Source organism: Cololabis saira, chromosome 9, assembly GCF_033807715.1.
Source record: "Cololabis saira isolate AMF1-May2022 chromosome 9, fColSai1.1, whole genome shotgun sequence".
NCBI classification, from domain to species: Eukaryota; Metazoa; Chordata; class Actinopteri; order Beloniformes; family Belonidae; genus Cololabis; species Cololabis saira.
In genome coordinates this window covers 36,922,617-36,939,587 of record NC_084595.1, presented here as the reverse complement: position 1 = coordinate 36,939,587, position 16,971 = coordinate 36,922,617, and the positions used below count along the sequence as shown (strand labels likewise).

Genomic DNA, 16,971 nt, shown 5'->3' with positions numbered 1-16,971 from the left:
CTGTGCAGTACAACATACAGATTTCTTCCTCCGCCTCTCCTCGTTCACCATCCCTCTCTCTCCTCATGCTCAGGGCGATGGCAGGAGAACTATGATAATTACCGGGCCCAACATGGGGGGAAAGAGCTCCTACATCCGCCAGGTTGCCCTGATCTGTATCATGGCCCAGATGGGCTCCTACGTCCCGGCCTCCGCGGCCCGTCTGGGCATCCTGGACGGCGTTTACACCAGGTTTGGACACAAGCACATACAGCACTTTACTCTGAACCTGTTGCACATTTGGCGGTTGTAGGGAGAATAAACAGTCTCTGCACACAGACAGAACTGGTATCAAACTATACTCAGTGACTTGTTGGAAACTTACTTCATGGTCACTTTTTTTATTTTTTTTTCCAACATTCTTTAACTGGAAAAAGTAAATACCTTTTAATGCACAGTTGTTTAAAAAAAAAACCTGTGCTTATGTGTCTTTGTTGCTTATGCAATAAATAAAATGGTATCATCATCAGTTAGATCATTTTGTATTCATGCATTTAAAATAAAAGAATACAATAATAGAATTAAAGCTGCAAGCAGCAATGAACGGGCCCTCGCACTCACGGCCACCGCCCCCCATAAGCATATCAGAAATGACACCACCCACGACTTCCTATGTCAAACCATTCAAAAGTTATAGCAGAAAAAAGGGACAACCAATCAGAAGAAGGGGCGGGGCTAGTTCAGGCCAATGAAGGTCAAGGACTCCATACAGAATCTGATGACACCACCCACTACTCTCTATGTCAAAACATTCAAAAGTTATAGCAGGAAATAGGGACAACCAATCAGAAGAAGGGGCGGGGCTAATTCAGGCCAATGAAGGTCAAGGACTCCATACAGAATCTTATGACACCACCCACGACTCTCTATATCAAACCATTCCAAAGTTATAGCAGAAAATCGGGACAACCAATCAGAAGAAGGGGCGGGGCTAATTAAGGCTAACGAAGCTTAAGGACTCATTACAGAGTCCCATGACACCACCCACGACTTCCTATGTAGAACCATTCAAAAGTTATAGCAGAAAAAAGGGACAACCAATCAGAAGAAGGGGCGGGGCTAATTCAGGCCAACGAAGCTTAAGAACTCAGTACAAATTCCCATGACACCACCCACGACTTCCTATGTCAAACCATTCAAAAGTTATGGCAGATAAAAGTATTCTAGGGGGCGCTGTTGAGCCGTTAGGCCACGCCCATTAATGCAAACCATGAAATATCAAATTTATCGCCAAGTCTGGCTTGCATGCAAAATTTTGTGAGTTTTGGAGAACTATCAAATATGGACCAATCACATGAAGGGGGGGGCGCGCCTTTTGGCGTCTAGCGTCGCCACGGTAACACTTTTGAAAGAGAAAAGTAATGCGTGTAGTCGCAGGATGTAGACGCACATTTTGATGTATAACACACCTGGGTGCACGTTACGGTTCGGGCTGAATTAACTGCCGAAGGAATGGCATAAATTTCGCCAAAATGACACAATTTATTCAAAATGGCCGACATCCTGTTCGGTTTCGGCCATGGCGCCAAGAGACTTTTCTTTAAGTTGTGCCATGATACAGGTGTGTAGCGATTTTCGTGCATGTACGTCAAACCGTATTGTGGGGCTTGAGGCACAAAGTTTTCCGGGGGGCGCTGTTGAGCCATTTTGCCACGCCCATTAATGCAAACCATGAAATATCAAATTTATCGCCAGGCCTGGCTTGCATGCCAAATTTGGTGCCTTTTGGGGAACTATCAAATATGGACCAATCAGATGAAGTGGGGGTGCGCTTGTTGGCTTCTAGCGTCGCCACGGTAACACTTTTGAAAGAGAAAAGTAATGCGTGTAGTCGCAGGATGGAGACGCACATTTTGATGTATAACACATCTGGGTTCACAATACGGTTCGGGCTGAATTAACTCTCGAAGGAATGGCATATATTGCTCTAAAATTACGCAATTAATTCAGAATGTTCAAAATGGCCGACTTCCTGTTCGGTTTCGGCCATGGCGCCAAGAGACTTTTCTTTTAGTTGTGACATGATACAGGAGTGTACCAATTTTCGTTCATGTACATCAAACCGTATTATGGGGCTTGAGGCGCAAAGTTTTTTCTGTCTGAACCAATCAGATGAAGGGTGGGCGCGCTGTTTGGCGTCTAGCGTCGCCACGGTAACGCTTTTGAAAGAGAAAAGTAATGCGTGTGGTCGCAGGAGGGAGACGCACATTTTGATGTATAATACACCTGGGTGCACGTTACGGTTCGGGCTGAATTAACTGCCGAAGGAATGGCATAAATTTCGCCAAAATGACACGATTAATTCAAAATGGCCGACTTCCTGTTCGGTTTCGGGCATGACGGCAGGAGACTTTTCTTTAAGTTGTCCCATGATACAGGTGTGTACCGATTTTCGTGCATGTACGTCAAACCGTATCGTGGGGCTTGAGGCACAAAGTTTTCAAGGGGGCGCTGTTGAGCCATTTTGCCACGCCCATTAATGCAAACCATGAAATATCAAATTTTTCGCCAGGCCTGACTTGGGTGCAAAATTTGGTGACTTTTTGGGCATGTTAAGGGGGCCAAAAAGGCCATCACTTTGTCAGAAGAAAAATAATAATAAAAATTCCTGCAAATACAATAGGGCCTTCGCACTGCAAGTGCTCGGGCCCTAATAAAATAAGACCTGGTGCATTTTTTTCTTGTTGCTTTGGGCCCCATTAAGAAATTGAATATTATGATAAAGAAAACAAAATGCATGATGTTCACAAATGTGTATGGCCAGTCTTAGGAGGTTAAGTCAGTCTTATACTGATTAGCCACATTGAATTGAAATTACACGGTAGTTGTTCGAAAAACTGGTTCAACATCTTGCACTCTTTAGCTTTTGTCCGTGAGGCGTTCACAAGTAATTTCTACTCTGTGATTATTCTGCCATTGTTACCATGGAGAGCTGTCCATGTGGGGAGTGAAACCTCCCATGTCCATATAGAATCCGTGCAAATTACACGTGTCAGAATCTGCCTTGTGCAGCAGGAAGGATTATTTTTGCATAAATAAAATGTGTGGCAAAAAGCGCAATAGATGAATAATGACACATTCAAATTGGACACATCATTGTGGCCACCAAAGCAACTCGGCTGAGGAGAGTCTGATGGAGAGTCTGGTACTGTTACATCAGCAATAGATCTATTCGGCCTTTTGGATTGTGAGGAGCATCCTCTGTGGATTAGGCTGCCCTCCTACAGACGCCACCATCTGATGGGATCCTGAGTTCTGAAACTGGTTTAGCACTCAGTCTTTGTTGTTGTAAAAGTGCCTTGGAATGATATTTGTCATGTTTTGGCGTCATATAAGTAAAGCTGAACTGAAATTGAATTGTGCTCTCTTAGTCCTATCTAAGCTGGGTTTGTGGTGTCTGCTTCTGCAGGCGTGTGCTAGCTCCATTCTGGGAAAGCTGGCTGCTTTATTAACACAGATGCATGCATGCATTCATACATTCAACAGATGACGGATAAGTCGCTTTTTTTTAATCTTTGTTGACAGAGATGCACACGATAACACCAGACCAGCAGACCTTCACTTCTCACCTCTTTTATTAGTCGCCTCGTGTCACTGTATGCAACACTGTTGGGTTTATTTTTAGAACAGACACACCGACTAATCCCTTTTAATCCATTTTGTTGCTCACCGCACAAGACATGTTTAAAGGAAGAAAGAAAAAATTGAGAACACTAGCAAGGCAAGGCAAGTTTATTTGTAGAGCACAATTCAACACAAGGTAATTCAAAGTGCTTTACATCAACATTAAAAGCGGCAAGACACAATTAAAACATAAATAACAAATAAAATGAAATAAAATGAAAGAAAATAAAAGCGTGAGAAGAGTACCTCTATTGTATGAGATGCGGTGAGGGGCGTCTTTCTGGATCAGCGTTCATAAACGCATATGAAACCAAACTCTTTTACATACAGTACCATACTGAACCCTCAAAAACAAGTGAAATGCTCTTATACATATAAATGGAAATGTATCCAGTCACATACACAACTGAAATGTGCTCACAGATATTACACACACTCGTGAAATCTGCTCATATACACACACTGATGAAATACTCTCTCACACGTACAACTGAAAATACTGTCACATGTTTCCAGTTGTATGTGTGAGAGTTTTATACTAGTTTGTGTATATATGAGCAGATTCCACTAATACTAATATTATTGTTGGGTTACAGCTCGGTGTGTCGTTGAAACCCTCAGAAACCCTCTTTTTTCCTGATGATTGTTCTCATTCTGCAGTGAGTGGCAGTACGCCTCGCATGCAGTTTCAGTCCCGACTACATATTATTGTGAAACGCAGGCCAATATCTGGGCTCATTTATTCTGCCTCGGCTGCACTGTGTGATTAGACTTAATGGCTTACAGATGTGTCTAATTGTCTTTTTTGTGGGTTTAAGCATCTGTTCATGTTTTAATCCAGTGGGATCCAGACACTTGTTTGCACACCAAAAATGGATATCTCAGTGTGGACGTGTCGGCTCTTACCTCCGGTTTGAGTGAAACGGCAGCAGGCTTTAGGCTTCATACAGTAAATGAGTTATGAAGTGATTTTGACTGGTATTTACTCCTACAATAAACTCTATGCTATGATTTTGTATGAATGTGTATAAGTGAAAATATGGATTTTTCATGTGTCTCATTCGTATGCTCAGCAGTTTCTCAGGTTGATTATTTGTAAATGGACACAAACTTCCAAAATCTCCAACTACCCATCCATTACCCTTATCCACCGCATCATTTTCAGGGTCACAAGGGCCTGCTGGAGAATATCCCAGCTGTCGTCTGGAGTTTGAGTTATATCTCTTAACATACAATCCAAGTAGAAGTTTAGGAAAACCTACAGTACCTGTTTATTTCGATTGTGTCCACACTTCTGACTGCTCTATTTATAGCTAAATAAGAAATGTAAGCTTTATCACGTGCACCATTTTAAAAGGCAAATGGACATGTCGGGCGCCAGTTTCATTTCTACATGATGCATGAAAACTCGAGTTCTCTTCTCTTCTCTCGGCTAGTGTACGAGAAGTGTAGTTTATGCTGATTTAAGGACTCTTGGATGCATGTAATCTCTTGTTATCTACGAAGCGCCGAGTCTGTGAGTGAGTGACATTCAGGCTCCGCAGAGGGAAAAACACAAAAAGGCAGTGAATAAAGGTACTTTGTTGGGAATGCCTTGCAACTGTTGGTGGAGGCGCGCAAGTATCTTATTTTATTTTATTTAAATCAACAGCTCAAAGAGTACAAAGCCAATATAAGCTATAATCACATGTTGGATCATTGGCTTCAGTATGGAATAATAGAAGATGAATCAGACACTAACATGGCAAGATAGACGGGTATTGTGTAAAGTTACAACAGCATCATTGTGTTAGGTTGGTAGAAATGATAAGAGTGATTGAAAGACAGATGTAGTGAAGTAAAGGTCCTCAGATAAATACTTCAAAGCCCCACAAAACAGTACAGATTGTCTCAGCTGGTAAATGATTCACACTTCCACAGTGTCCGGTTTGACCTCGTTCCTTGACGTGCGGCAGGAAAAGCAGGTCCACAGATCTTAAGGTTAAATCCAGGAGTTAATAATCTCTACTAATAAGATCTACAAACCTACAGAGGAAAAACAACACAGAATTGTGTCTACATTTGTTTGTTCAGGGATAAATGTCAAAAATCCATTTGTGTGAGAATTAATGTTTTTAAGTGCAATTTAATATCCTGCGAGAAGTCCACCCACTCTGTATCCGGTTGTCCTCTCTTCACCACCTCCGTTTCCTCAGCTGTCCGTCAGTGTGTAATTAGAGTGCTTGCGCTCTCACCGTCAAAGATCCTGAAGAGAGTTTGTCTCGACAATAAACGCTCAATCAATTCCGCTTGATGCGTGGAGCAGCAACGCAGCCGCGGTAATTGCCTCCTCCAGAGTGAGAGATGAAGCTCGCGTTAGTGAAAGGTGTTTTAGCTTTACTTGATTGGAATAAGCAGATTTTCTTTTTGGGTTGGTGTTAAGAGGATATTGGGATTTCTGTCTTAAAGTATCCAGATGAGTGATTATAAATGAGGACAAAGAGAATAATGTGGATTAAATCAGTTTTTTTTTCTTTCTATCCACTTCACCATCATACAGTAGTTTGAGCATCATTTGACTTGTATATGTTCTTGTTCAGACTTCAGTATTCAGCCTGGTGTGTGTGTGTGTGTGTGTGTGTGTGTGTGTGTGTGTGTGTGTGTGCGTATTTCATAGTAGCTGACTGCTGCATAAGTGCATATGCACATATGCAGCTGCTTTCTCTTTAGTATTGAATCCTGAAGGTTATAGAGCACATTCTTCCATGCCTTCATGGTTGTTATGGAAACAGCAAGAGGAAGCAGAATATAAAACTGTTGTGCAAAAACCTTTAATTGACCAAAGACTACAGGCAGTGATTAAACCACGTTTGACTAAAATCTCACACAAACTCACCCTTCTAGCAGAAAATGCACGAGTTTTGGATGCTCCTTTTATATTTTTAAGTCCAAAAATGTATCGGATCTCCAGGGAAAACAAACAGGAACTCTTAAACGGTGGTGACTGCCTTTTTTTTTTTTGCCAACAGGTCTCTGGGTAAAAGCAACACCTACTGAAGGTGGGTGTTTTCCACCTGCTAAGCATGTGGAAAAATGCTGTATTGTACACGGAGTTATTCGTTCCTGAGCTTTTTTAGATCTCTAGTGTCAGGGCGCCAGTGCCAGCCTGTAGGCGGTACACAGAGATCGTTGGGCCCCACCGCTCTGGAGGACATGACGGTTTAAAATCAGACAGGATTAAGCTGTAAAGATATCCATGATTGAAAATGGCAGGTCAAATCTGGGTAGAGCTCAAAACAATTGAAGAGAATATACACATCTGCCCCTCTGATCGATTATTTTCAGTGTAACAAGTTTGACTTGGTGCAAATGGAGGGGCATTCAATTCAAAATTAATCTAAGGACCAGTTTCTCACTTTTACATTTTTATATGTTAGGAGAAATATGATTTTTTTTTTTTTTTTTTTATTTCTGGCCAAAGAAAGCAGATATCTAACAGTGCTCTGCTGAAGTCATGACTGAAATTAACAATTTGCTCAGTGAAACTAAAAGCAATACACTGATCATATTGCTGAAATAAAACCAAAAAGTCATTTGAAGTGGTGGGGGTGCCAGCAGTGTACCCAGCTGCTGGAGTATCGCTGTGTTTCTCCTTAGCATCCTCTCACAAGTGGAAGGACACAGTCATCTCATCCTTTCTGCCTCCCAGTATAAGATCTGTTATTCCCTTTGGGTTGTTGGAGCACACACACGCTGACACACATGTAACGGTGAATGAACTGCAGCAGCACGCCTCTTTCCAGTATGGCACGTGTGGTATAACCATGGTTACCCCAGTGGTTCATTCACAGGTGCACAGTATCGGTCTGCAGGAAAAACACAGATTTAGGAGGAGATGCACTGACTAGCAGTGCGGACATGATGGTGGCAAAGAAAGACCTAATATGTTTATGTTAAGATGCCATTATTTTTTTTAATGTGTAATAAATTAACTTGATTAAGAGTGGGTGTTTTCTCAGCCAGTATAGTTTTTTTTTTTCTGCCAACACGAGGATGAGCTAGGACTTTAACATTTGGAACTCATACCTTCTGATGTCGGTACATCCCACAGACAGAACCTGGAATATTTATTGTTTTATGACATCAATATTCTGCTAATCTAGCGGTGACCTGCCCAGGGTGTAACGCCTTTCACCTGTGGTCAGTTACAACAGAGATACCTCTCCAAATCCTAAAGAGTTGAACAATGTGGAAGATATACATCCAGCTTTGCATTTCAGGCCTGCAACATGTTCAGAATAAAAGTTGGAAGACTAAAGCATTCATCACTTTATAATGTTGCCTTTTGCTCTCAAACTCTTAAAAGGCATTCTAGCATTGATTGATTCAGATCCATTCATCTGCATTTCAGTCATTTATTTCTTCCATTCTTCCTGCAGACACGTCTTAAAGTGTGCAGCAGAACGTACTCGTCATATTTTTCTTTTCAAAATTTCCCTACGCATTCTCTATTGATGACCGGTCAGGACTGGAGACAAGTCATGTCTTTGTTGTGTGTTCAGGATCTGTTTTTGCTTGGTCTTTTTGGAAAATCCTCCCCAAAATGATCTATAATATTGATTTGTCTGTTAACATACATGTTTGCATGGTGTGATGGTCCACCCCACATGCCTCCGGGTCCAGAGACATTGACCCATCTGGACAAGATTGAAGGTCTTGTACTTACTGTCCTAACTTTCAGAACAAATATCACACTCAAGAAGACTTTCCTAATTTTTGACCTCTGGGTTTGAGAACTGAAGATGTATTTGTTACAAAGACAACACTTATATAAATTCTTACACATTTAAACCATTAGTCTGGGCCAAGGAGCATTATACCCTACTAAATTAATCACACTTATTGGTATAATGTCAGTACAAGGTTGCTCCTGGCGGGAGGTAATGAATGGGTCCAGGCTCAGTCTCTTGCAGATGGAGTCACTAACATGATGAAGAAAAATCCACATCAAAGGTGTTGCTTAATCTGAGTTGTGCACAAGTCTGTTTCCCTGAGCTACTTCTCAACTCTGACTCTTTTTTTATTGTGTTTGATTGATTATCAGGATGGGGGCTTCAGACAACATCTACAAAGGACGCAGCACGTTCATGGAAGAGCTGACAGAGGCCTCGGAAATCATTTCCCGAGCGACTGAGCGCTCCTTGGTCATCCTTGATGAGCTTGGACGCGGCACAAGCACCCATGATGGGATTGCCATCGCGTACGCTACCCTGGAGTACTTTATCAGAGATGTAAGTTTGCTTGTTAATGGAAATAGTAAATGCGTGAGCGCTTGCTGGAGCAGGTAACAGTGTGGATATTGAGAAACCTGCAGCAATTTATCTTGGTTACAAATCCACAAAAAGTGTGCAATTTCCACCTCAGCCTGCTTAACAATTGACACTCTTTGGTGAAGAGCCGTTTGTATATGTACATGTGTGTGTGAGTGTGTGTAAATGTTGCCTGTGCTTGTTTGCTCTTCAGACAACCTTGATCATTAGTTTTGCACTGAAACTCACCGCTGGAGAAGTTTCAACAGTTGAGAAGTTGAAGAAACGGGGCTCCTGGATACCTAATGCCCTGATAATTGGTCTATTGGTTCTATTGGACTATTTAAACAGCGACTTGTGGCATCAGAACAGCGCCATGGCAGTTTATTGCAGTGACTGAGGTTCACTTCATCCTAAACAGTAGATGTAACTGAAAATCTGACCCTGTTCCACTGCGGGTTTAGGACTAGAATCGTGCTAGAACTACAGGATTGAACGCAACAACACAGTTTCCACTAACCTGCTTTCTTTTTTTAGTGGTTTTGTACCTTACCGGGTTTTGGTATTGGTGGCATAGATGACTGTAGGGACAAACTTGCCTTCACGGTTTTTTATCCAGCTCTGATAACCTATTTTGTGTCACACTGCTGTTTTTGAAGTCTGAAACAATCATACTGTAAATTTAGGCTTGAGTGTTTAAGGGACATACACCATGTTGTTAGCCTGATAGATCAGACCCACAAATGGAACGATGGAGGGTCTGAAAATGATCCATATGGGCCTACCGATCCAACGGTTGCTTATCCAACTGCCTTTACACGCAGTTAGTTTGTGCTCCAACCAATCAGAGGGGCACATACCTGTGTAAGGTGATGTGAGGAGAGTGAGTTGAAGAGAGAGTAGGAGAGTAAAATAAACTTTTATAGCAGCAAAACAGCAGACACATCTACCTTGCAAATTAATGTTTTGAGCGCCGTATGGGTCTGTTTTCAAAGAAAAAGGTCTGAATCTTTAACCGCCGATGCTAGGGCCGATTCAAATGACTGTTCATCCTCAGTCGTAGTCATCTACACTGTTTCCAGAGGAGGGGGCTGACTTCACCTGAGAATCAACCTTGACATAATTAATGTCACCTTGGAGCTTACCAGGAGTTGTGGGTCTTGATCAATTGTCACCGTTTCCAAATGAGAGGCTTCCTGCTCCTTTTTCCCTAAGTTATAAACATGGTTTAATGAAAACCAGAAAAGGTCCAGTTTAAGCCAAAGGCAGGAGATGCAAGTGTTCACCGGTGACTGATGAACTGCATCAGTCTCTTGTGAACATTTGCATAAATCTCTAGCTCGGAGATATATGGTGCTTTCTAGACTGAAAAAAACAATAATCGGTATGCTTGTCGGAGACTGTGTGCGTGTGAGTGTTGAGGCGTGTTATCCATATTGGATGGACCAAGATCTAGTCAGTTAGTCACCTTGCAGTCACCTTTCTAACATTTTATTTTCATTTCATGATTTGAAATTGGTGATTATGTGGGATTGGTTTATATATCAGACTGCATGCCACCTCGAAGAAATACTCACAAAAAGGACTAGAACCTCATGAAACTATAAAATCTAAGAATGAATTTTATATAAGAGACTGTATGCATATGGTATATGTGCCCTTGGGGTCACAGCTTCTCTGGAAGGAAGGATTTGTCAAGTCACAAGGTTTACGCTGATCTTAGAGAGCGCATATTTAATCACATGTTTGAAGCACTTTGTTTTGTTTGGAAGCTAATGGGGATAAACACACCAGCAGCTGTTTATCTGATAGTCAGGATACTAAACAATCTGTGCACTCTGAATTTGGGCCGCTGCTTTCTTTTTCACCTTGGTGGCGACTGTGCAGCACCAGTATGGCTCCGATACGCTCTGAGAAGTGGTGCGGATATCTACGGGTTTGGCAGCCCAGTGTGATGTAATGTTTTAGTTTAGCTCGCGGCGCTTCCTTGTACTCTGCTGTTTCTGCTTTATCAAAATGTTTGAGCTTGCGCTGCTCTCCCAGATCCAGTTTCATCCCTGGTTTGAGCTCTGAAACTAGTGATTCTTTGTTGCCAGCTTTTTGGCACGATTATCAGACTTTTTACAGCGGAAATTTATGTTACTGGTTTCAGAAAAAGCCTTATTTTTTTTCCTTGTGTCAGTAGAAAAGCATCATTTGATTCCCAGTGTGAACACCCAGCTCAAGTCCACCGTAATAGCTGACGTTCACACACATCTGGAGTTTGACTCTCGTGCTCCCGTCTCTGTTATCAAAGCTTAAATCTATGAGTGCTGGCATTTCATCTTTTTCTCTTCTCAGAGATCTTAGTCCAAAAGCTCCACGTTGCTCTGAGTTGATGAAGTTCAAATTTGAGATGAAAAAATAATCATCTTTGAAATCCTCCTTCCAGTTTGAATATTTTGTTGGCACCTCATAATTATTTTAACAAAACCTTTTACTACATAATTCACCTTGAAAACAGAATGAACATGTTTGAGCAGCATCAGGGTAGCTGCTGTTGGCAGGAGTGGGGACCTGTTGTGTAACAGCATTGATTTGTTAGGCAAGCCATGCTTGCTATTAAAGGAAAGGCAAACAAAAGGGCAGAAATAAGTTGCACTTTACACGAAGAAACCTCCTCAGTTCAGACACACTCGCAGAATCATTCCTAATAAACTCCCCTTACCACCCCTTCTCCTCTGCAGCATCCTCGTCCTCCTTATCAGACTTAAAGGGGACATATTAGGAAATAAAAATGAAATAAATGAATAAATCTGTGCTTCAGAGCGTAAACTGTATTTGGGTGTTTGAAGGGAGCACCATCTCAATCTCCTGCAGGGTTTTGTTATCTGTCACAGACCAGGTTAGAATTATCCAGCTCCCTCATCTTCATCCCCACCTAACTCATCATCACACTCAGTTTGCTGAACCTCAGAGGTGGAAGGTGCAAAGCTGCAACACAGATTTTCAGTAGTAGAGACATGTTTTGGAAGGATGGTTTTGTTCTGTACCCCTGCGGTTGTGTGACCCAGAGCATGTCAGTGATATTTCAGTCGTACTTCAGGAAACTGTGCAATCATTTCTCCAAAATAATGTTGTCTTTAACTCTTCACACCTGAAGCCAAACGACATTTTGCTTCTTTGACACAGTTGTTATAGTCACACACATTTTCCCGAGAGGGAGTTAATAATGTTAGACGGGTTTCATAACTCCATTCAACAGTAGAGGCAGCCTTGAAAAGGAAGCAGGGAAAAAAGCAAAGGAGGAAAGAAAGCAGAGCGGTTCTCCAGGACTAGAAATGATGTTATGATTAGCATGAAGTTGGTTTATATGCTTTAATTCTGTCTTCAGGCGATCAGTGGGGACACCTTGAAAAGGGGACTCTGGCACCACAGAGAAACCGTTATAATCCAGTTCAAATCAGTTCTGTTTGGTTCAAGCCAATGTAATGCTTTATTGTTTAATTAGTATAATGGCAATTTGTTTAAAAAAAGAAAGAAAGAAACCTGATCTGATCAGTAGTTTGATTCAATTCCTTGAGACCCCCAGGAAGGAAATCAATAGAAGAGTGCAAAGGTAATGATACGAATCATGAAACATGCAAACAAGGAGAGTAAAGGGCCGACTGAGGGGAGGTGCGGAGTTTGTCGCGAGAGACCCTCTGGTAACTTGTACTGGGACAGAGAGAACTACAGCCATATTTTTTAATCTAGGATTACAAGGTGACGGTATTTCATGCAAAAAAACAATAAAAAAAAAAAAAAACAGCTACAAGCCAAACATGTTCAGAACCAGTGTTATACAATAACAACTTGTCCCAAAAATGTAACATTTTTGTGTCAGGTTAAGCAAAACCAAACCCCAAGTTTAGCAAACTGACACTAATTTAACTAACCGTGTATTATATTTGTACGAAAATCCAGTTACGTGTCAGGCAAACATCAGTTTCTTCCAGGCCTCTTTTGCCAGAGGGATGCATCTCAACATGTGCAGTGATACTAACTGTTCAGATTTTTACCCAACAGACGACAGAACTGACGCCATGCAAAGGAGTGCATTTGTCTTTTATTTACATTTTACAAATTTACCAAACTTGGTTCCAGGAAAACAAGATGACACGGCTGACTCCAAGCCAGAGTTAGAAGTTGATGACGCATGCATGTTATGGTTGCACAACGTCCCCCCTGCTGTCAAACACCATCTTAGTAAGAACCCTGTTGATAGTTGGGTGAAAACAGTCTTGAGCTAGAATTGGATTTGCATTTAATTGGATAGAGGAGAGTAACAAAATGGTTGGGGAGAATGAACGGTGCTGACGTCTACGGCCCTACGTTTTATGAAATGACTACTGACGAGAGATCTACTTGAGTCTTCCACTCTTACATTTGATAACATATGATAAAATATAATGATAAAACAGTTGCCAATAATTGTGAGACAGAAAAACAAACCGATTTGGTGTTAAACTGGTTCTTTTTTTTTTCTTTTTTATAAACGTAAACCATCAAATTGTGCGCTGAACACATCTAGACTTCCTGTCTGGAAGCTCCAAGCATTACTCTGAGTGTTTATAAACACAGACAAGATTTAAGTTTACAATCGTGGTCTACATTTATGCAAATATTTTCAGGTCAATGTCACGTCTTATGGTTACCAGAACTCAGAAATCCACCTCACTTGTTTCCCCCCACCTTATCTCCGTGCTGCATCCTGGGCTTTTTGGAAAATGAAATTCTCTTCTTGCAGTAAGGCTCCTTTCCAGAAGCAGGGCTTTACATCCGTCCATTCATCCATCCATTTTCCGCTGCTTATCTGGAACCGGGTCGTGAGGCCAGCAGTCTCAACAGAGATGCCCAGACTTCCTTCACCCCAGACACTTCCTCCAGCTCTTCCTCCAGCTCTTCCGAGGGGAGTCCGAGGCGTTCCCAGGCCAGCCGAGAGACATAAGCTTGAGTTATGGTTCTGCGTCAAAACGACGCCGTGCCTACGGAGTGTGGTGCGCGTCGACGCAGACCACACGCCATCACTGACGCCGTCACTGACGTGCACCTCCCAAAAATTGTAACTACGCGTCGAGGCGACGCAGACCACACGCAGACCGAGAGGGCTGTGATTGGTTTGCTTGGAAGCAACGCATTTCCGGTTTCCGGTTTGAAGCAGTCGTGAACTTTCAGCGCTCTTTTCTTCGTGTATGTGTGATTTTTTTTGTTTTTTTTTGTTTTTTTTGCACAATAGTTGTCCTTATGTCTTTGATTCACTGTGACCGGAAAAAGTTGGATAAACCATTCAGGAAAAGATCGCGAATTAGCGGTCACGGGGGGTACTGCACCGCGGCGAAATGGAGTGACGGAGAAGTCCGAAGGGTTCACGACGGCGTCACGGTGACAGCGTGTGCACGGCGTCGATTTGACGCAGAACCATAACTCAAGCTATAGTCTCTCCAGCGTGTCCTGGGTCTTCCCCGGGGTCTCCTCCCGGTGGGACATGCCTGGAACACCTCCCTAGGGAGGAGGGACATGCCTGGAACACCTCCCTAGGGAGGAGGGACATGCCTGGAATACCTCCCTAGGGAGGAGGGACATGCCTGGAACACCTCCCTAGGGAGGAGGGACATGCCTGGAACACCTCTCTAGGGAGGAGGGACATGCCTGGAACACCTCCCTAGGGAGGATCCAGGAGGATCCGGTACAGATGCCCAAGCCACCTCAGCTGACTCCTCTCAACGTGAAGGAGCAGCGGCTCGACTCCGAGCTCCTCCCGGGTGACCGAACTCCTCACCCTATCTCTAAGGGAGTGTCCAGCCACCCTGCGGAGGAAACTCATCTCGGCCGCTTGTATCCGCGATCTTGTCCTTTCGGTCACTACCCAAAGTTCATGACCATAGGTGAGGGTAGGGGCGTAGATTGACCGGTAAATCGAGAGCTTCACCTTTCGACTCAGCTCCCTCTTCACCACGACGGTCCGGTACATCGACCGCATTACTGCGGACGCTGCACCGATCCGTCTGTCAACCTCCTGCTCCATCGTTCCCTCACTCGTGAACAAGATCCCGAGATACTTGAACTCCTCCACCTGAGGCAGGACTTCTCCACCCACCCGGAGAAGGCATGCCACCCTTTTCCGGTCGAGAACCATGGCCTCGGTTTTGGAGGTGCTGATTCTCATCCCTGCCGCGTCGCACTCGGCCTCAAACCGCCCCAGCACATGCTGGAGGTCCCGGTCTGATGAAGCCAACAGGACAACATCATCTGCAAAAAGCAGAGATTAAATCCTGAGGTTCCCAAACCGGATCCCCTCCGGCCCCTGGCTGCGCCTAGAAATCCTGTCCATAAAAGACATCCCTTAATAGAGGGCCCCGGACCCCGTACTCACTGAGCGCTCCCCATCTTCTTTACATCTTTACATCTTCTGTAATGTTTCTTCTTGAGCTAGCTGTCTTTTATTTTTCTTTACAGTAACTGTAGAAGGAAGGATCAGTTACTGTACACCAACAAAAAGTCTGTGATCTATAGCAATATTTTAAATTTGCAAGGAAGCGAACTATAACCATGGTAAATTCATTAAAAGGTTTTCTCTACAGGAACAATACCAACACTTTAAAATTGTTTTGTTAGCATTATTAGTAATCCCCATTATATGGGCACCGATTAGTGATGCACCATTCGCTGCAGAAACATCCAAATGCAGTTATGGCTGCAAAGACTTTTGACATATTGGAGCATCTCTGAAAAAACAACTTCAGCTAGAACAAGACAGTAATTCTAGTTGGTTACATAAAGTCAACCATCCAACAAATGTTCTCTTTCGATTGCTGCAGGGCTTTTTGTTTTCACTAGCTGCATCTTTTTCCTTTTTTTATTAAAAAGTAGCAATACATGCCATATAGAGTATCTTCTACAGTACAAGTATTTACAGTAATCCAAGAAACAAGAAACCATCCCCTTTCCCAAATTGCATGTCCATATGTTTCACACCAGAAACACAAAAGTCAGGTTGGTGAATGTGGGGCAGCTTTCTGGCAAAGTGGTGTTAAAAAAAAACTTTTGGGTTTTCTTTTAACAGCAATGCTTTGAGCTGAACTTCTTGGTGTGTGTAAATACACGGCCCCTCTAAACCCCACCATGGCGAAAGCAGTTGACGCATGAAACACAGCTGGCGGAGTGAACAGCTTCTCTCTTCTCTGATCTGTTTGTACACATTTGATACAGTGAAGCAGTTAGGAAGAAGCAGGGGACTCGCAGTCTTGGCAGTCCAACTGCAGTCTCACGGCAGAGCAAAGACCTCAACCAGCTACCTGTTTGCATTTAACTTGAGTAGAACTTACTCAGTTGCTTGGTCACCGAAACGTCCCATCAATTCATCTATTAATCTTTGGCTAATCAATTAATTGTTTCAAGGCTAATGTTATCAGAAAGTTGCTCTGCAAAGCAAAGCTCTGAGTGCGCCCTGGGGTGATCTGGTAATGAGCTGCCATTAGCACCAAATCAGATAATTATCCAGGCTGCAGCCTCCCTCTGCCACACTTGTTTTGTTCTTACCTTTTCAGTGCAGGAGGAGAAGGGGGTTTCTCTGAGCGTGCATGTGCACGTGGGCATTTGCTGTGTTCTGCAGGCATCTCAGCAGGTTCAGATCTTTGTCACTTAGCTTGAAGCATGTGGGAGTGAAGCTGCACGTCTCTTTCAGACACAAGTATTAATAGTGACACGTGACCTTTCTCAGGAGCAGTGGTTAGTGGGCCAGTGCTGGAGTCAGCCTGGAGTCATCCTGGAGTCCTGCAGTCATCCGTCTGCTGCCACGATCTGAGATTCACACATGTTCCACTGAGGGGTCATTCAATTCAAAATGAGATCATATTTTCCATGAAATGGCAAAATGTCTTGTTTATGTCAAAATGGGAATAAAAGATGGGTTTGTGAGATTTGCAAATCATTCCATTCTGTTTTTTTTATTAACATTTTACACAGCTTCCTAACTTTTTTGAAATTCTGTCTGTCTGTC

At 42.9% G+C, this 16,971-nt stretch overlaps 1 protein-coding gene across 3 annotated transcripts in view; it reads left to right on the top strand.

Moving 5' to 3' along the window:
* The window catches only part of msh3 (mutS homolog 3 (E. coli)), a 56,001-nt gene that overhangs the window by 29,385 nt on the left and 9,645 nt on the right, over window positions 1-16,971 (top strand). For all 3 annotated transcript variants that reach the window (XM_061729444.1, XM_061729442.1, XM_061729443.1), the window contains exons 20-21: window positions 74-231; window positions 8,747-8,933. In XM_061729444.1, coding sequence (XP_061585428.1) covers window positions 74-231; window positions 8,747-8,933 — 345 coding nt within the window. The remainder of the gene's footprint in view (window positions 1-73; window positions 232-8,746; window positions 8,934-16,971) is intronic.